The sequence below is a fragment of the Carassius carassius genome, chromosome 35 (assembly GCF_963082965.1).
Source record: "Carassius carassius chromosome 35, fCarCar2.1, whole genome shotgun sequence".
Taxonomy (NCBI): domain Eukaryota; kingdom Metazoa; phylum Chordata; class Actinopteri; order Cypriniformes; family Cyprinidae; genus Carassius; species Carassius carassius.
The window spans coordinates 26,174,641-26,196,124 of record NC_081789.1 but is presented as its reverse complement, the minus strand read 5'-3'; the positions used below and the strand labels follow the sequence as shown (position 1 = coordinate 26,196,124).

Sequence of the window (21,484 nt, the reverse complement as noted above, 5' to 3'; positions counted from 1 at the left end):
TTAATGTTAATACAGTAATTCATCCTTAATCATAGTCAAATCCTGTAATAAACAGACAGATGATAAAACACCAGACAAAATAATTGTACAAAATTATTAAAAAGATAAATTATAAAAAAAGATACAAATAATAAATAGTGTAATGAGCAGATACAATGATAGACAGAATGAAATGAACGAGCAATCTTCATTTAGAAGCTCATTTAAATACAGCATCAGTTCATTTGCATATTGATCAGATGCTTCAGTGCTCTGAGAGTGTTTATAGTGCTGTGAGTTTAACACTTCATCACTGACACACACAACAATCTTCATCAACATGACCTTCATCATCATCTTCATCTGGACTCTCACAGCGTTTGCTCAAGGTTTGTGGAGCACAAGTTTGATATCAATTCATTTCTTCAAGTATATTGTCAAAGTTTTGAGTTGATTTTCTTCTTGTTGTGTGTTTCAGAGTGTAGAGGACAGATCAGCGTCACTCAGAGTCCCTCAACGACAGCAGCTCAACCAGGAGAAACAGTGAAGATCAACTGTAGAACCAGCACAGATGTGTATTACAGTAGTGGTTATCATCGTTTAGCCTGGTACTTACAGAAACCTGGAGAAGCTCCTAAACTCCTGATTTATGCTGCAAACCGCCTCCAGTCAGGAACTCCATCTAGATTCAGTGGCAGTGGATCTAACAGTGATTTCACTCTGACCATCAGTGGAGTCCAGACTGAAGATGCTGGACATTATTACTGTCAGAGTTACCACTGGATCAACAGTAAAGATGTGTTCACACAGTGATTGTGAGTTGTACAAAAACCTGTGTCAGTCAGAGTCACAGTGACTGAACTGATGCTGCAGCTGATCAAACACTATCACTCACTACTGACACACAGAGACCAAACACAGAACTACACATGAGCTCACAACTGAGTTAGGAGTCACATCAGCTCTATTAGACTCAGATCTGTCCTGTGACAGACGGGTTTGACTCAATTATGCTCTGATTTTGAGACAAATTTATATTAAATCAAACAAAAATGCACAACAATTTTCTCAATTCCAGTGTTGTAGTTTGTTTTGTTTTTGTAGATTTTACTACAAACATAATGTATCTCTGATAAACTGCCTCATGAAACTATCACTCAATCTTCATAACTGTCTCATCACTGCATGAGCAGAAGTGAAACTGTTTCAGTTCAGAGCGTTGAACCGATCAAACAGTGAAACTGTGAGTTTGAGCTGAAATCAGATTTGCATTGACAGCTTTAGTGATTCTGATGGTCTCAGAATAGAGCAGCTCCGTCTCCAGAGACCATGTTCAAACCCCAAGAGCTTCAGTTCACATTTACTGCTAAACACAGCTGTTCTCAACTATTACAATCCATCAACAGCAGCTGAAACTTTAGTGAAGGAAGGACACACTGATCAATGATGCAGTCGAACACAAATGTAAGGCGTTCAGAAGCTTTATTGAATGAACAGCAATGGCAGCACATTGAAAGACTGCTTGAGTATTGAGCTGTAAATCAGGAGACTGCTGTGAATCCTGCTGCTCTTCACTGGAGAAACATCAGCACTCGGAGCTCTTGAGGAACGAGGTCTCGTGATCAGCTCCGTCATGTGTTACTCTGCAGACGAAGCGCTCGCCGGCTTCCCAGCGTGCTTTGCTGAGGCTCAGGACGCTGCTGCGGCTGTAGCGTCCGTCCCGCTCGCTCTCTGCGCTGGTCTGAACCCCCTCGGTGACCTCTGACCCGTCCAGCGTCCAGCTCACCTGCGCCCCCTGTGGAGAGTAAGAGCTGAGCAGACAGAGCAGTGCGGCTGAGTCTCCAGAGATCTGCAGAGAAGAGGGAGGCAGCAGAGACACGGAGGGCTTCACTGCGGGACCAGCTGAAACACACACACACACACAGACACACACACACACACACACACACACACACGCACACACACACAGCAGAAGCAGAAATGAAAAACTGATCAGTGGAGTTTAATTTTATAAGATGCATATGAAACAATCTTCAGAGTTTTGAAAAAACATTATTAAAGAAAATGTATGATTATATTATGATGTCGGTATATGACTCAGAAAAAAAGATCATCATTTCATTATTAATGGTACTTTTGAAATATTCATGCTATTCAGACTCACAATCATGAATATCAGTAAACCTGAGAGTTTAAATAGTTTAAATTATTAATTTTCAAATGCTCTTCAAGTTCCTTGTTGTCTGATGACAAACACTTTATTGTTAAATGTGCCAAGATTTTAGACAAAATCATATCAAGAAATAATTAAATAGATTTTAAGGTAATGCTATCAATACATGTAAATGCATGTAATTAATCATATGAATAAAAAATAACATTTAAAAAGAATTTTAAATTATAAAATGTAAATAAGGATGAAATAAATGCAAAAAATACACTAATAAGATTCATTTCAGAAATAGTAAGTTACAGAACATGTGAACTTTTAACTTTTAATCTCAATCTAATAAAAAAACACTGCCCACATGAAAAATAATTAGTATTTTTTGATTTTGTCAAAAGGTATGGAAAACATTTTGTATTTTAAAAATATTATTCTTATATGACACTAACAATTAATTGTGATTTTCATTGTAATTTTAAATGTATGTTATGATGTTGTTGTTTTTAAATGATCAGACGCAAACTTGATTTTGAACATGTTCATTAACTACATTTCTCTTTGTCTGGTGACGACGTCTACACAATTACATTTAGTGTTATCAGACTTTTTCATGCATCTAAAAACATCCTAATTGTTAAATTTACCATTAATTATAGTCAAAATTATATATATCAATAATTAATTGACTATATATCATGTCATCTAAAGATACAATATGTTTGTACTGAGAATGAGTTAAATTATTAATCTAAAATGATAAATGAGATTTAAAAAAAACTAAGTAAATGATGAAATAAATTAAATATTGCAATTATTAAAGAAACTTTACAAAAACATTTTTTAAAATAAAAGGACTAATTTTAAAATGTTTTTGCAGAAATAATCTAAAAATAATTCAAAATGAATGAATCAAATATCATATATTTTTATGAGAGAATTGAAGAGACTTACCGATGGTCAGTTTAGTTCCTCCACCAAAAGTGTACCACAGTGCTTCATTCTAGTGAAAGCGTCGAACAAAAACCTCCGTCACACTCAAATAAACACAAACTCCAGCAGAGAAAGAGAGAAGAGACTCACACACTGATATCAGACTCAACAGCAGCTCTTCTCAACAGCACTCATGAATTATTATAAAAACAGCACAAAATATTCATCTTTAATTCTTAATACTTGTTACTACATTAAAGCTAAAATCATATCATTTGTTTCATAATCAGTCCCAAAAATCATCATATTTACAAAACACCTGTTATTTAAAGCTTTGTGATGACCAAGATTTAGATGGTGATTCCCTTGAATGACCTTTGACCTGTTATACAGTATCATACTAGACCTATCATGGATGACATCACATCTGTAACACAGGTATTAAATGATCTCAGCGTGAAAAACTGACTGAAACTTAACATAAAACTGTGTTTGGAGAGAGAAGCTCGACCCGAAAAAAATAATTAAATAACATGCGATAAATCATGAGTGTTTGTTTCTGAAAATGGATAAAAGTAATTTATTAGAAAAGATATTAAATAGTAAATGATGCATCTTTACTGTCTCCAGGTAAATGATGTGAGTGTGTTTGCATATTGATCAGATGCTTCAGTGCTCTGAGAGTGTTTATAGTGCTGTGAGTTTAACACTTCATCACTGACACACACAACAATCTTCATCAACATGACCTTCATCATCATCTTCATCTGGACTCTCACAGCGTTTGCTCAAGGTTTGTGGAGCACAAGTTTGATATCAATTCATTTCTTCAAGTATATTGTCAAAGTTTTGAGTTGATTTTCTTCTTGTTGTGTGTTTCAGAGTGTAGAGGACAGATCAGCGTCACTCAGAGTCCCTCAACGACAGCAGCTCAACCAGGAGAAACAGTGAAGATCAACTGTAGAACCAGCACAGATGTGTATTACAATGGTGCTTATTATTATTTAGCCTGGTACTTACAGAAACCTGGAGAAGCTCCTAAACTCCTGATTTATGGAACAAGCACCCTCCAGTCAGGAACTCCATCTAGATTCAGTGGCAGTGGATCTAACAGTGATTTCACTCTGACCATCAGTGGAGTCCAGACTGAAGATGCTGGACATTATTACTGTCAGAGTTACCACAGTGGTCCAGTGTTCACACAGTGATTGTGAGTGATACAAAAACCTGTGTCAGTCAGAGTCACAGTGACTGAACTGATGCTGCAGCTGATCAAACACTATCACTCACTACTGACACACAGAGACCAAACACAGAACTACACATGAGCTCACAACTGAGTTAGGAGTCACATCAGCTCTATTAGACTCAGATCTGTCCTGTTAAAAATGTAAAAGTTTGGATGACCAATAATTTTCTCCTATTAAATTCGGATAAGACAGAGATATTAATTATTGGACGCAAAAACAGTACACAGAATCTAGTAGACTACAATTAGCAACTAGACCGATGTACTCTGGTATTTCTTCCTCTACAGTCAAAAATCTGGGTGTTATATTAGACAGCAACTTGTCTTCTACCACGTTACAATCCATCACGCTCCCTAAAGGTCACAAAACGCTTTTGGTAGTTCCTAGGATAGCAAAGTCAGCTAAAGGAGGTAGAGCTTTTACACATTTGGCTCCCAACTCTGAAAAAGCCTTCCTTATGATGTCTATATAGATAGATATAATAGATAATAAATCTAGATTAAAAATGCATCTTTTTCACCAAGCATTCGAATAATGCAATACTTTGTGACTGCAGTTGTATCTGATCAAATGTGCATTCTTATTCTTTAGCTTGGGTTAAACTAATTAATTTTACTTTGTTGGAACAGAAACAGAACTAACAAATATTGCTACTTACTATGCAATCACATTATAAATGCTGTTAATAATGTTCATCGTCTGGTTCACTATGTCTTGTATACATTTTTATTTTAATTTTAATTTGCACATAAACTGATCACCACTTATGAGCAACTACTAAATATTGTAGAAACTTAATTTTCTTTGCAATGATTTGTATAGTAAAGAGCGCTAGACAAATAAACTGTAATTGGATTGAATTGAACATATTTGTACCACTTCATATATTTAATCAATTTCACAAGGAAGAGTGCCTTTTTTCCCAAAAATTACCATATACAAATGTGATATATATTTTTTACAACAGCTCAATAAACTAGAAGTTTTATTGAGAGACTTGCGTTTTAGACTCCATATTGTCTGTTTTGTTTTAGATATTTTATGGTTTATCTCTTCTTCTTTCCACTCACTCATTTGTAAATTGCATAATTTCTTTCTTCTTTCTAATTATAGATTCATATTCCAAAATGAATCAGCATGAATCTCCAAGTCAAAAAGTTGTGTAATTATAAAACTATCACTCAATCTTCATAACTGTCTCATCACTGCATGAGCAGAAGTGAAACTGTTTCAGTTCAGAGCGTTGAACCGATCAAACAGTGAAACTGTGAGTTTGACTTTTAATGGATATTAAATAAAATATATAAAGCATTTATTCAGATTCACACATAATCTAACCCACTTAATATACAGTGATATTTGGGAAGTTCATGTTGTTTCATCAAGTATCTGCAGGTGTCTTTTCATGGTCCATTGAGTTAAGTTTTTCAATTTTTTTCTTTTAAATGTGAGTTAAAGCACTGATCCAAAGAAAGACCCATAACAAAAAAAGGACTCAAATGAACTCAAAGTTTCAGTTGTATTGTATTTATTGACTGAATTGTAATAGAATCAGGACTGAATGATAAAGCACACACATATGTTCTTGTATGAAGCACACAAAGCAGAGCAGATGCAGATGCGAGCGACTGAAGCTGGATGTGGAGAATGAAGGAGTCGCTCATGTGCTGTTAGTCTCCATGTGAGACATGAGTGAGAAGAGCAGCAGATCTACTCTGAACACTGCTGTCTCGTCACGTGTCCAGTGAGCGCAGGCTGGCCGCTCCGTGTGGCCTCACAGCTCACTGAGACGCTCTCCATCCACTCCTGCTCAGAGAGAGTCAGGCTGCTGCTCCAGCTGTACAGACCGTCCTTCTCCAGGAGCCCAGCGCTGCTCTCCTGAGACCTGCTGCTCCCGTCCACCTTCCAGCTCAGGCTCCAGTCTGACGGGAAGCCCTTGCTGGCCACACACACCAGTGTCGCTGTCTTCTTTGAGGAGATCTCTGCACTGGAGGGTGGCAGGACGCTCACTTTAGGACGAGTGACGCCTGACAAACACACAACAGTCACCTCAGACAAGAACAAAGCTTTTCTCTGCTTTCAGAAAGTTTCAAAAAATATATGAAAGAGAAATACAATGATAGCTTTTCTTGGCCATTTTAAGTTACAGGAATGAATTTTTATAAAGCAAGTTAACAGCAATGGAAGTTTGGTGAAATAGGGTACAAAGGGGTAAAACCCATCTTTAATATTATTTTCCTCTAAACCACTAGATGGCACAAAAACGTCCAAAAGATCTGCTTTTTAAGATGCACATATATATTTGACTGATCCTTGACACAATCGCTTTTTATCGAATGTTGTAATTTAAGTATCAAATGAGAATTGTATATTTTGAGACGAAGGTCTTCTTAACTATTTTCAGTTTTGTTTGAGATAATTAAAGCAACAGTTTTTAAATAATAAATTAATAGAATATGTAAAAGTATAGTATTTGGGGTATAAAGAGCCCCTGCTGTTGGGGCTAAAGACACAATAATTAACATGATAATTAATAGAAGGATGACTTTTCCATTTGTTGACATGACATGGTTAGATTCAGATGGTAAATATCATATATTATGTTGGGTGTCCATATTAGAGATAAAATCACCATGTTTAGATGAAACCATCATATTTAAAAAACATTTTATTAATCATATCATATAATAAAATATAGTTTGTTGTTACTAGCCTACGGTAAATATATATTAAATTATTATGGCATTATTATGTGATCTCCTTCAATGCTTTCAGAATATTTTCTTTTTAAAATGATTTTGTTTCTGTATTTTAAAAATGTTAAATGTTGATGACAGTATATTTATTGAACAAAAATGAATACTTTTATTTCTCAAAATAAGCAGAAAATAGTACAAAGTTTGCTAAAGTGATTGTTTTTGAACAAGTTTTAACTAAGACATTATTAAAAAAACATTATTTTTGCTGAAGTATTTAAGTAAATATAATAACTGCAGGAGTTCATTACAGTTTTTGATGACAGCACGAGAAGATTGGGTACAAATGTTATTTAAAGTACAGAAAATATAACTTTTGTATCACGTCTGCTTTAAATTATTTTAAATATCTGCAGGTTTTACTTAAAAATCAACACTTTAATCTGAAAATTTATGTTGAGGTTGATTGCCAAACATTCAATGTGAACAAAAAAATAAAATTAAGAGATATAAATGAACAAAAAATTATATCCTTTCTAAAGCGTAACAAAGTGTTTCTCAGTCAGTTGTTGTATTAATAATATGAAATGATGATTGACTTACTGCCAACATCCAGTTTGGTGCCGCTGCCGAAAGTCCACCACAGTGATACAAACTAATAGAGCAGCTGAACAAAAACCTCCTGAACGCTTCACTAACTGAACAAACACACATCAACTGAGTCTCCAACAAACACATCACTCACAGCAGACATCACCTGCATTTACTTCATCTGCTTTATGCAGTCTGTCTTATTACTAAAACATCAACCTCAATTATTGAAAGAAATTCACTTTTATATCAAGTGTGACGTGACTCACAATCAAACTCAGTTGATTCAGTGATTGATAGAGACACGTGTGATGATCCTCATGTCTGTAAAAACCTGCAGGACATCCATGGATTTGACATCAAATATATGAGTTAACTCATGTTTCTATCAAACTACAGTCAAAAATATTCTCAAAGTCTCTCAGGAGAGAGTCAGGATCATATACTAAAGTTGGTCTTGGATGAATTCAGAAGTGAATGATTCATGATAATTAACATGATAATTAATAGAAGGCTGACTTTTCTATTTGTTCTTTCTTCTCTGACTTTCTTCTCTTTGAGAAGCTCCTAAACTCCTGATTTATTGGGCAAACCGTCGTCAGTCAGGAACTCCATCTAGATTCAGTGGCAGTGGATCTAACAGTGATTTCACTCTGACCATCAGTGGAGTCCAGACTGAAGATGCTGGACATTATTACTGTCAGAGTTACCACTACATCAACAGTAAAAGTGTGTTCACACAGTGATTGTGAGTTGTACAAAAACCTGTGTCAGTCAGAGTCACAGTGACTGAACTGATGCTGCAGCTGATCAAACACTATCACTCACTACTGACACACAGAGACCAAACACAGAACTACACATGAGCTCACAACTGAGTTAGGACTCACATCAGCTCTATTAGGGTGTACTCACACTAGGCACAGCTGCCTTGAACCGAGCTTGTGCACAATACTCCCTTCCTCGATGGGCTGCACTCATATTGCACTTTATAAACGTATATTGGATGTGGAGCAGCACGACAAACCCCAGACAGTAAACTACTGCCTCGTTCTATGACGTACTGACAAAAGATCAAATGATTTGCAACAGTCGCATTGTTGTGTCCAGTGTAGACAGCAGCCCTGTTCCAAATCACACCCTAAACCCTCGCAGTCTTCCTCTGAGTTCACACTGCTGTAATGTAATGCCACTTTGACTGTCGGTAGAAGTCTGCCGCAGAGTTCACCTCGGTGCGGGGTCGAGAGAAGTGTGCATAGCGGCTGCAAAAGGGGCACTCATACACACACTTCTAGAAGCCAAAATTATGAATGGGACACTCTATGGACTCGTGGACTTCATGGACACGCACATACGGTGGCAACTGTAAGTCCGCAAGACGGCAAGTGCACATGAAGTGATCCATTTCTGACTGGGAGTCAAACTGTTGCGACGTGTGTGCTGCATGTTTCCAGTTCAGCACTCGGATACATTTAGCATTCACACTACATGTGTACCGCGCCCAAGCCGTATAAAATAATAGGAATGCATGAAATAGCTTTAGACCTCCTCTTTATATTTTAATATATTTACTTAAGCATTTAATCTTTACACATTTGGGCCATCAGGAGTCTTTCTTCATGTTGTTTGAATTGGAAGTAAATTTTAAGCAAATTTCTTAAAGTCCACAGTAATAGATGGTGCATGAAAATTGTCCCGGCAATTGTTCCCGGGTCGTTAGATTTTGCACTTTCACACTGCCAGTGATTACCCGGAATATGTGCATGCTTTCACACACAACCCGTAAAGGTCCCGTAACGACACGTGACATCAGTTCTGGCTTTTGTTCACACAGCGCTCGTTCCGGGACTGAACCCGGCAATGTTACTTGGTCCCCGACCCAGGATCAGTCCAGGAATCAATCCCGTGATGGTTTGCTTTCACACAGAAGGCGATCCAGCAATGTTCTGGCAATTGACCGGGTCTGACGTGCAGTGTGAAAGGGGCTTCAGTAAGAGTGTGTCTCATAATAATCACACTCAAAAAAATTCCCAAAATGCACCATAAATGCTAGTATGCATCGCTGCGGTTTCTTAAGGTCTAAAATAAATAAATAAATGAACTAAATAAAATTATTCAATTGCATTATTCAGGAAATACATGTATTAATCATATTTTTATCAGAAATATTAATTTTGGGTAATTTTTGGTAGCTTTTAAAGGATGTTTTGTTGACCTGTGACCTCTGACCTGACCTTTGCCCTCTCATGGAGCTCATAGTGACATACTTGTTTCTTGATGAAACTTTCATTTGAATAATCAGAAAACCCGAAGCTTCAGATACATGAATCAAAGTTTTTGACTCATTACATGAGAAAAGATCCTAAACACTGTTATGTTTTATGTGCATCATCAGCTGTAACTCGTACACAGATTTACATCGAGATGATTTGCATAACAGCACAAGTTCAGCAGGTTTTATATCTCTGTGAGATTGAACTCTGAGAACCTGAACCAACAGCAACCATGAGCTTCATCACCATCTTCATCTGGATCTTCACTAGCTGCTGTTTCACAGGTGAGGAGATAAACATACTCTATTCTAACTGATCATCTGTGCTCTAATATTGTTCTTCGACTAATACTGAATTTTGAATGTTTGTTCATTTCTCTCAATGTAGAATTAGTATCTGGAGTGACAGTCACTCAGACTCCTGCAGAGAAACCTGTTCAACCAGGAGACACAGTTACTATGTCCTGTAAAACCAGTCCTGAAGTTTACCAGGGTTGGAGCGATCAGCCTTTATCCTGGTACTTACAGAAACCTGGAGAAGCTCCTAAACTCCTGATTTATTATACAAGCAGCCGTCAGTCAGGAACTCCATCTAGATTCAGTGGCAGTGGATCTAACATTGATTTCACTCTGACCATCAGTGGAGTCCAGACTGAAGATGCTGGACATTATTACTGTCAGAGTTACCACTACATCAACAGTAAAAGTGTGTTCACACAGTGATTGTGAGTTGTACAAAAACCTGTGTCAGTCAGAGTCACAGTGACTGAACTGATGCTGCAGCTGATCAAACACTATCACTCACTACTGACACACAGAGACCAAACACAGAACTACACATGAGCTCACAACTGAGTTAGGACTCACATCACATCAATCCAAAAACACACAAATGTTTCTCTGTTACAGTTTGGTAGTTTTTATGTTTTTATGTGTACTTACAATCATACTGATAAACTGCCTTACAAAACTATCACTCAATCTTCATAACTGTCTCATCACTGCATGAGCAGAAGTGAAACTGTTTCAGTTCAGAGCGTTGAACCGATCAAACAGTGAAACTGTGAGTTTGAGCTGAAATCAGATTTGCATTGACAGCTTTAGTGATTCTGATGGTCTCAGAATAGAGCAGCTCCGTCTCCAGAGACCATGTTCAAACCCCAAGAGCTTCAGTTCACATTTACTGCTAAACACAGCTGTTCTCAACTATTACAATCCATCAACAGCAGCTGAAACTTTAGTGAAGGAAGGACACACTGATCAATGATGCAGTCGAACACAAATGTAAGGCGTTCAGAAGCTTTATTGAATGAACAGCAATGGCAGCACATTGAAAGACTGCTTGAGTATTGAGCTGTAAATCAGGAGACTGCTGTGAATCCTGCTGCTCTTCACTGGAGAAACATCAGCACTCGGAGCTCTTGAGGAACGAGGTCTCGTGATCAGCTCCGTCATGTGTTACTCTGCAGACGAAGCGCTCGCCGGCTTCCCAGCGTGCTTTGCTGAGGCTCAGGACGCTGCTGCGGCTGTAGCGTCCGTCCCGCTCGCTCTCTGCGCTGGTCTGAACCCCCTCGGTGACCTCTGACCCGTCCAGCGTCCAGCTCACCTGCGCCCCCTGTGGAGAGTAAGAGCTGAGCAGACAGAGCAGTGCGGCTGAGTCTCCAGAGATCTGCAGAGAAGAGGGAGGCAGCAGAGACACGGAGGGCTTCACTGCGGGACCAGCTGAAACACACACACACCCACACAAAACACACACAAAACACACACACACACACACACAGCAGAAGCAGAAATGAAAAACTGATCAGTGGAGTTTAATTTTATAAGATGCATATGAAACAATCTTCAGAGTTTTGAAAAAACATTATTAAAGAAAATATATGATTATATTATGATGTCGGTATATGACTCAGAAAAAAAGATCATCATTTCATTATTAATGGTACTTTTGAAATATTCATGCTATTCAGACTCACAATCATGAATATCAGTAAACCTGAGAGTTTAAATAGTTTAAATGATTAATTTTCAAATGCTCTTCAAGTTCCTTGTTGTCTGATGACAAACACTTTATTGTTAAATGTGCCAAGAATTTAGACAAAATCATATCAATAAATAATTAAATAGATTTTAAGGTAATGCTATCAATACATGTAAATGCATGTAATTAATCATATAAATAAAAAATAACATTTAAAAAGATTTTTAACTTATAAAATGTAAATAATGATGAAACAAAAGAGAAAAATTACACTAATAAGATTTATTTCAGAAATAGTAAGTTACAGAACATGTGAACTTTTAACTTTTAATCTCAATCTAATAAAAAAACACTGCCCACATGAAAAATAATTAGTATATTGTGATTTTGTCAAAAGGTATGGAAAACAAATTTGAATAATTGCAATATTATTTGTGTTTTAAAAATATTATTCTTATATGACACTAACAATTAATTGTGATTTTCAGTGTAATTTTAAATGTATGTTATGATGTTGTTGTTTTTAAATGATCAGACGCAAACTTGATTTTGAACATGTTCATTAACTACATTTCTCTTTGTCTGGTGACGACGTCTACACAATTACATTTAGTGTTATCAGACTTTTTCATGCATCTAAAAACATCCTAATTGTTAAATTTACCATTAATTATAGTCAAAATTATATATATATCAAGAATGAATTGACTATATATAATGTAATCTAAAGATACAATATGTTTGTACTGAAAATGAGTTAAATTATTCATCTAAAATGATAAATGAGATTTTAAAAAAATTAAGTAAATGATGAAATAAATTAAATATTGCAATTATTAAAGAAACTTTACAAAAACATTTTTTATAATAAAAGGACTAATTTTAAAATGTTTTTGCAGAAATAATCTAAAAATAATTCAAAATGAATGAATCAAATATCATATATTTTTATGAGAGAATTGAAGAGACTTACCGATGGTCAGTTTAGTTCCTCCACCAAAAGTGTACCACAGTGCTTCATTCTAGTGAAAGCGTCGAACAAAAACCTCCGTCACACTCAAATAAACACAAACTCCAGCAGAGAAAGAGAGAAGAGACTCACACACTGATATCAGACTCAACAGCAGCTCTTCTCAACAGCACTCATGAATTATTATAAAAAACAGCACTAAATGTTCATCTTTAATAATAAATCCTTGTTACTACATTAAAGCTAAAATCAAAAAATTCTTTTCACAATTAGTCCCAAAATTCATTTACAAAATTTACATATTTACAAAACACTTGTTATTTAAACTGTTAATTATTTTTACCTGCTTTGTGATGACCAAGATTTAGATGGTGATTCCCTTGAATGACCTTTGACCTGTTATACAGTATCATACTAGACCTATCATGGATGACATCAAATCTGTAACACAGGTATTAAATGATCTCAGCGTGAAAAACTGACTGAAACTTAACATAAAACAGTGTTTGGAGAGAGAAGCTCGACCCGAAATAAATAATTAAATAACATGCGATAAATCATGAGTGTTTGTTTCTGAAAATGGATAAAAGTAATTTATTAGAAAAGATATTAAATAATAAATGATGCATCTTTACTGTCTCCAGGTAAATGATGTGAGTGTGTTTGCATATTGATCAGATGCTTCAGTGCTCTGAGAGTGTTTATAGTGCTGTGAGTTTAACACTTCATCACTGACACACACAACAATCTTCATCAACATGACCTTCATCATCATCTTCATCTGGACTCTCACAGCGTTTGCTCAAGGTTTGTGGAGCACAAGTTTGATATCAATTCATTTCTTCAAGTATATTGTCAAAGTTTTGAGTTGATTTTCTTCTTGTTGTGTGTTTCAGAGTGTAGAGGACAGATCAGCGTCACTCAGAGTCCCTCAACGACAGCAGCTCAACCAGGAGAAACAGTGAAGATCAACTGTAGAACCAGCAGTGATGTTCACACTGTTGAAACAACGTTTGTGTTTATAACTACTTCAGTTACTTACTTTTTTAGCTGGTACTTACAGAAACCTGGAGAAGCTCTTAAACTCCTGATATATCATACAACAGAACGTTGTGGTGGAACTCCATCTAGATTCAGTGGCAGTTTATTAAACAATGATTTCATTTTGACCATCAGTGAAGTCCAGACTGAAGATGCTGGACATTATTACTGTCAGAGTTACCACAGTGGTGGTGTGTTCACACAGTGATTGTGAGTTGTACAAAAACCTCTGTCAGTCAGAGTCACAGTGACTGAACTGATGCTGCAGCTGCTTAAAGGAAGATCTGAAACAATATCATCACACATATGCATCTGAAATAAAATCATCTAAATGAATCCTAAATGAATGTTCTTAGTAATGGAGGTCAATGGTCAGAGCATTAGTCAAGAGAAACAACAAGACACAAGTCCATCAGTGTCTCTGCAGAGTCTCTATCAGACACAAACACACAGACTCAGTTTTGTTGGACTTTATTATTTTGTTCTTTACTTCACTCAAACTTGGAAATTGTGTGTTTCTATTATTTCCTCATATTCATACTCTCTGTAGGGACAATAAAGATATATTGGAAACTGGACTGATTGAATCTGCACAGCTTTGAGATTTTATGCTTTTATAGATTAGAGACACGAGATCTGAGTGATTTCAGTTTGTCTAATTTTATTTTTTTTATTAATAACAGACATTCATTTTTTTTATACAACTGTGAAAAAGTCGAATCAAGAGGCAATAAAGGCACAAAAATATGTATAGAGACAGAGACGTGATTCTGGTGGCCTTGCAGAATCACTAAATGATCATTTATTGTGTATAATTCATGATTGTGTCTACAGAGCAAAGCACTATCACAGCTCCAGCTTGACCTGTGACCTCTGAGATGACCTATGACCTCTGCCAATATGAGTGATTAACTACAGGAATCACAGTGAGCAGCTTCCTGTTGTTAGAGTTCAATATTCACAGAAGACAATGCAGTTTTTAAAATAATACGTAAAACTGTAGCCATTATTACACTTTAAAGTTGCCAAACATTGTCACATGAGTTCATCACAACCTTTCAGAGCTCTCAGTCCCTTCATTGAAGCTGTGTGTACGGTATATGACTTTATTCAGTATTGTCTTCTCCGGGTCTGTTGTGAGCACGTTCACAAGACTGCAGTGATGCTGCTGACGTGTTATCTTTGTTATTGGGCGCACCAGAAAACTCGTCAGCAGCATCATGAACGTGCTCACAACAGACACGGAAGAGAAGATAATGCTGAATAAAGTCATAATTTTGGTTATTTTTGGACCAAAATGTATTTTGGATGCTTCAACAAATTCTAACTGACCCTCTGATGTCACATGGACTACTTTGATGATGTTTTTCTTACCTTTCTGGACATGGACAGTAGACCGTACACACAGCTTCAATAGAGTGTCACAGTGTCTGGGTTGTGTTCCCTGGGTTTCCACTAGGTGTCCTCCTTTCTCACGGTGTCTGTAACCTTATCACTTCCTGTTCCCTTATTTGGTCACCTTCCTCCTGTTGAGTAATTGATTGTTCCCCACCTGTCTCCTGTTCCCTCATTATCCTTCTGTGTATTTATACCCGGTCTGTCTGAGTCTGTGTTACGGAATCCTTGTTTAATGTTGGAAAGTTAATTCATGTCCGTCGCTTCTTACCTTGCTTTGCCTTGTCTTCATGTCTTGTTTATGTTGGATTTGGAAATTCTGGTTTTGACCCTGCCTGGACTGTTTACCCCTTTGGATTACCCTTTAATAAATGACTTACCTGCAATTGGTTCCCTCTCCGTGTTTTCTGTAACACCGATCGTGACAGAAGGACTCCGTCCCTCTAGGAACCAGCGGTATGTCGTTTTTCCGGTCCCCAGCCAAGATGGCGGAGCGGCGAACCAAGTATCTTAGGTTGACCGCCCTCCGCCAAGAGGGAAATGAAGTGGGTGCCCTGGCTCAGGTGTTCTGGTCCCTGGCCGAGGGCATGGGCTACAATGATGCGGCCCTTAAAGACCATTTCAGTGGCGGGCTGGATGATCCAGTGTCTCAGGAGGAGATGGTGCAGTTAGAGACACTGGAATTCTGGGAATTTGTGGGCTACCTGCAGCATCGGCTTCGGTGGGATGCCCCAGCCACTCCTGTCTCTTCCGGCGAGGTGGTCGTCAGCCCAGCACCACTGCCCAGGATGGCTACCAGCCAAGCGCCACAGCACAAGATGGCCGCTTATCCAGCGCCAATGCCCAAATTGGCCACCGGTCCAGCGCCACAGTACAAGATGGCCGCCAGCCTAGCGCCACAGCCCAAGATGGCCGCCAGCCTAGCGCCACAGCCCAAGATGGCCGCCAGCCTAGCGCCACAGCCCAAGATGGCCGCCAGCCTAGCGCCACAGCCCAAGATGGCCGCCAACCTAGCTCCACAGCACAAGATGGCTGTCAGCCCAGTACCACAGCACCAGATGGTCGCCAGCCCAGCGCCACAGCACAAGATGGCCGCCTGTCCAGAGTCATGTCCCAAGATGGCTGCTGGCCCAGCGACGCTGCACAGGATGACCGTCACGGCTGACCCTCTGGAGTCGAGTCAGGTTCCGGTGGACTCCCCAGAGGCCGGGCTAGTCACTGGTGATTTTCAAGGACTGAGTCAAGTCTCCGGTGATCTTCATGAACACAGGCAAGTCACCGGTGATCTTCATGAACACAGGCAAGTCACCGGTGATCTTCATGAACACAGGCAAGTCACCGGTGATCTTCATGAACACAGGCAAGTCACCGGTGATCTTCATGAACACAGGCAAGTCACCGGTGATCTTCATGAACACAGGCAAGTCACCGGTGATCTTCATGAACACAGGCAAGTCACCTCTGATCTTCATGAGCAAATGCAAGTCACCAATTATCTTCATGAGCAGTGTCAGGCCAGCACCAATCTTCTGGAGTCCAGTAAGGACACCCGGGGATTACCAGAGTTTCGTTGTCCCGTTGGTCTGGCCGCACGGAGGTCTGCTCCGCCTTGGGGAGCTCTCGTACTGACCACATGGCTGTGGTGGTTTTCTGCTTCGCCCTGGGGGACTTCCGCCCTGACCACACTGTTGTGGTGGTCTTCTGCTCCACCCTGGGGGGCTTCCGCCCTGACCACACGGTTGTGGTGGTCTTCCGCTCCGCCCTGGAGGACTTTGGCTTTGACCACAAGGACGTGGTGGTCTTCTGCTCCGCCCTGGGGGGCTCTCGCCCTGACTACACGGTTGTGGTGGTCTTCTGCCCCGCCCTGGAGGACTCTGGCCTCGACCCCAAGGATGTGGTGGTCTTCTGCTCCGCCCTGGGGGGCTTCATGTTGTTTTTTGCCTTTTGTTTTTGTGTTCACCCCTGTCCCTGTTCCTCTCTGTTAGTCTGGCCCTCCGTCCCTCCCCCTGAACATCCTCCGGTCCTCCTCCCTCCTGGTCTCCCTGTTTTGTGTTTACATTCTGGTGCCTGTTCCCCATGTTTTTCGTTTCTGGCCCTCCATCCCTCCCCCTGAGCCTCCACCTGTCCGCCTCCCTCCTGGTCTCTGTTTTGTGTCTGTCGTGGAGCGTCTGGGAGCCGCTCCGTAGAAGAGGGGGTACTGTCACAGTGTCTGGGTTGTGTTCCCTGGGTTTCCACTAGGTGTCCTCCTTTCTCACGGTGTCTGTCACCTTATCACTTCCTGTTCCCTTATTTGGTCACCTTCCTCCTGTTGAGTAATTGATTGTTCCCCACCTGTCTCCTGTTCCCTCATTATCCTTCTGTGTATTTATACCCGGTCTGTCTGAGTCTGTGTTACGGAGTCCTTGTTTAATGTTGGAAAGTTAATTCATGTCCGTCGCTTCTTGCCTTGCTTTGCCTTGTCTTCGTGTCTTGTTTATGTTGGATTTGGATATTCTGGTTTTGACCCTGCCTGGACTGTTTACCCCTTTGGATTACCCTTTAATAAATTACTTACCTGCAATTGGTTCCCTCTCCGTGTTTTCTGTAACACCGATCGTGACATAGAGGGACTGAGAGCTCTCGGACTAAATCTAAAATATCTTAAACTGTGTTCTGAAGATGAACGGAGATCTCAAGGGTTTGGAACGACATGAGGGTGAGTTATTAACTCATTTAAGAGTCCTTGAGTCATTAAATTGGTCAAATTCAGTCAAGTATATTGAAATGCAGTAAACTAAAAGCACACCTTCCTGTTTAACCACATCAACTCTGGGGACCCACCGGTGGGTCCAATATTGCATATGCCTAATTCTCAAAAAATCAAAATAACAGCTGAAGTGGTTAAAAGAAGTATGCTAATAGCACACTTGAATAAACTTTTTTATTAAGGGAAATGGATCTGAAATAAAATTATCTGCATAAACTGGTCATCCATAAAGTTCAAACCATTAGTCGAGAGCAACAACTAGATTAAAAGTCCATCAGTGTTTATTTCTGTAAAACTCTGTGTCAGATGTATTTGTGATGCTGGAGGAGTCCTGCTACACAAGCTTTCTCCTGCACACACACACTGAAGCTCAGCAGGGTTGAGTCTGGTCAGTATCTGGATGTGAGACCTTCAGAGAAGACCAGGTGTCTTCTGGAAGAGATGTTAGTGAGGACAGAAGGTGGAGCTCATCCTGTGGTCCGAGTGGATCCTAACGGGTCAGTACAGTGTTAATAAACTGTACTGTAAAAAGGCACATCTGTAGTTAATAGAAATCCTGCAGCCCTGATCTAAAATAGTCCCTACATTGCTCAACTTCTCCAATTGTCCACACACACAATCATAGCATGTAGTTAGTTTGACATCACAAGTTATGTACAATTTTTTATTTCTTACAACTTGCGTGGAACGATTAAAATCACTGTGAAGTCAAATAGAAGCATACCTTCATATTCTGAAAATATTGTTATGGATTACTGAATCAATCTGTGCCTTTCATATGATTGCTATGATTCCAAGGATTAGTCATTATAAAGTATTAAAAACTGTGATCAGTTATATTGTTCTCTCAATGAGGTTTCAGTGACCATTAAACCAACTTACACCTGTTCACTGCTGCAGTGTTTGCATAGAGAGTGTGTTTTACATGAGCAACACACACTTCAGTGCTCTGCGTGTGTTTATAACTCTGACAAACATCAAACATGATCAACAACTGTTTCTCACTAGAACTGAACCTACAACCAACAGAAATGACTTTCATCACCATATTGATCTGGACTCTGACTGTATTATGTAGAGGTTTGTGTCTGGAAGGATTAATTGTGTTATTAACTTGTTATTTCTATGTTGTGAAGATATATGTTTGTAAAAGTGTTTTCTGATCTTTCTCATTTGACAGAATCTATTGGGCAGGTGACAGTGACTCAAACTCCCTCAGTGCTGCTCGCTCAAACTGGACAATCAGTCACTGTGACCTGTACATTTAACAGAGATGCAGACTGCTGTAATAATGGAAACCATTTTCTTAACTGGTATCTAAAGAAGCCCAGAGAAGCAACTAAATTCCTCATTTATGCAACGAACACTCTCCAGTGAGGAACTCCATCTAGATTCAGAGGCAGTAGATCATCTGGGAGAGATTTCACTCTGACCATCAGTGGAGTCCAGACTGAAGATGCTGGACATTATTACTGTCAGAGTGTACATGTCATCAACAGTGTTAATGTGTTCACACAGTGATTGTGAGTGTTACAAAAACCTGTGTCAATCAGAGTCACAGTGACTGAACTGATGCTGCAGCTGATCAAACACTATCACTCACTACTGACACACAGAGACCAAACACAGAACTACACATGAGCTCACAACTGAGTTAGGACTCACATCAGCTCTATTAGACTCAGATCTGTCCTGTTAAAAATGTAAAAGGATTTGTTGTAAAAAATGTAAAAGGATTTTTTAAAATTGGATGACCAATAATTTTCTCCTATTAAATTCAGATAAGACATAGATATTAATTATTGGACGCAAAGACAGTACACAGAATCTAGTAGACTACAATTAGCAACTAGACCGATGTACTCTGGTATTTCTTCCTCTACAGTCAAAAATCTGGGTGTTATATTAGACAGCAACTTGTCTTCTACCACGTTACAATCCATCACGCTCCCTAAAGTCACAAAAACGCTTTTGGTAGTTCCTAGGATAGCAAAGTCAGCTAAAGGAGGTAGAGCTTTTACACATTTGTCTCCCAAACTCTGAAATAGCCTTCCTTATGATGTCTATCTAGATAGATATAATCGATAATAAATCTAGATTAAAAATGCATCTCATACTTTGTGACTACATTTGTATCTGATCAAATGCTCATTCTTATTCTTTAGCTTGGGTTAAACTAATTAATTTGACTTTTTGTTGGAACAGCATCTAAACTAATGATGTCTCTATTTGTTTCTCTGAAGCTCCAGTCTGGATCCAGAACACCTGAGAAGAGATGATGCTGACCCTCAGATGACCCCAGATGATGCTGACCTTCAGATGACCCCAGATAATGCTGACCCTCAGATGACCCCAGATGATGCTGACCCTCAGATGACCCCAGATGATGCTGACCCTCAGATGACCCCAGATGATGCTGATCCTCAGATGACCCCAGATGATGCTGACCCTCAGATGACCCCAGATGATGCTGACCTTCAGATGACCCCAGATAATGCTGACCCTCAGATGACCCCAGATGATGCTGACCCTCAGATGACCCCAGATGATGCTGACCCTCAGATGACCCCAGATGATGCTGACCCTCAGATGACCCCAGATGATGCTGACCCTGGAACAACAAACAGAACTAACAAATATTGCTACTTACTATTCAATCACATTATAAATGCTGTTAATAATGTTCATCGTCTGGTTCACTATGTCTCGTATACATTTTTATTTCAATTTTCATTTGCACATAAACTGATCACCACTTATGAGCAACTACTAAATATTGTAGAAACTTAATTTTCTGTAAAGTTGCCTTGCAATGATTTGTATAGTAAAGAGCGCTAGACAAATAAACTTTAATTGAATTGAATTGAACATATTTGTACCACTTCATATATTTAATCAATTTCACAAGGAAGAGTGCCTTTTTTTTCCAAAAATTACCATATACAAATGTGATATAAATTTTTTACAACAGCTCAATAAACTAGAAGTTTTATTGAGAGACTTGCGTTTTAGACACCATATTGCCTGTTTTTTTTAGTTTTTTTTTTTAGATATTTTATGGTTTATCTCTTCCTCTTTCCACTCACTCATTTGTAAATTGCATAATTTCTTTCTTCTTTCTAATTATAGATTCATATTCCAAAATGAATCAGCATGAATCTCCAAGTCAAAAAGTTGTGTAAGTCTTATAAAACTATCACTCAATCTTCATAACTGTCTCATCACTGCATGAGCAGAAGTGAAACTGTTTCAGTTCAGAGCGTTGAACCGATCAAACAGTGAAACTGTGAGTTTGACTTTTAATGGATATTAAATAAAATATATAAAGAATTTATTCAGATTCACACATAATCTAACCCACTTAATATACAGTGATATTTGTGAAGTTCATGTTGTTTCATCAAGTATCTGCAGGTGTCTTTTCATGGTCCATTGAGTTACGTTTTTCAATTTTTTTCTTTTAAAT

At 38.7% G+C, this 21,484-nt stretch overlaps 2 long non-coding RNA genes and 3 gene segments (V, D, J or C); 2 read left to right on the top strand and 3 right to left on the bottom strand.

The window, feature by feature from the left end:
- The first annotated feature begins 308 nt into the window (after positions 1-308).
- Positions 309-924, top strand: LOC132116410 (Ig kappa chain V region 3547-like). The segment is given in 2 exon segments: positions 309-368; positions 458-924. Coding segments are annotated over 2 exon segments (384 nt in total).
- A 520-nt stretch (positions 925-1,444) lies between these two features.
- Positions 1,445-3,659, bottom strand: LOC132115777 (uncharacterized). Its single transcript, XR_009425563.1, has 2 exons — positions 3,098-3,659; positions 1,445-1,881 (listed from the first exon to the last, which is right to left on the bottom strand). It is a non-coding gene; the product is annotated as an uncharacterized LOC132115777 (long non-coding RNA).
- Positions 3,660-5,833: 2,174 nt separating this feature from the next.
- Positions 5,834-8,594, bottom strand: LOC132115822 (Ig lambda chain C region-like). The segment is given in 2 exon segments: positions 5,834-6,402; positions 8,529-8,594. Coding segments are annotated over 2 exon segments (432 nt in total).
- A 1,467-nt stretch (positions 8,595-10,061) lies between these two features.
- Positions 10,062-10,740, top strand: LOC132115776 (Ig kappa chain V region K29-213-like). The segment is given in 2 exon segments: positions 10,062-10,170; positions 10,274-10,740. Coding segments are annotated over 2 exon segments (387 nt in total).
- Positions 10,741-11,170: 430 nt separating this feature from the next.
- LOC132116419 (uncharacterized) lies at positions 11,171-13,065 on the bottom strand. The gene is made up of 2 exons (XR_009425627.1): positions 12,840-13,065; positions 11,171-11,607 (listed from the first exon to the last, which is right to left on the bottom strand). It is a non-coding gene; the product is annotated as an uncharacterized LOC132116419 (long non-coding RNA).
- Between the last annotated feature and the right edge of the window lie 8,419 nt (positions 13,066-21,484).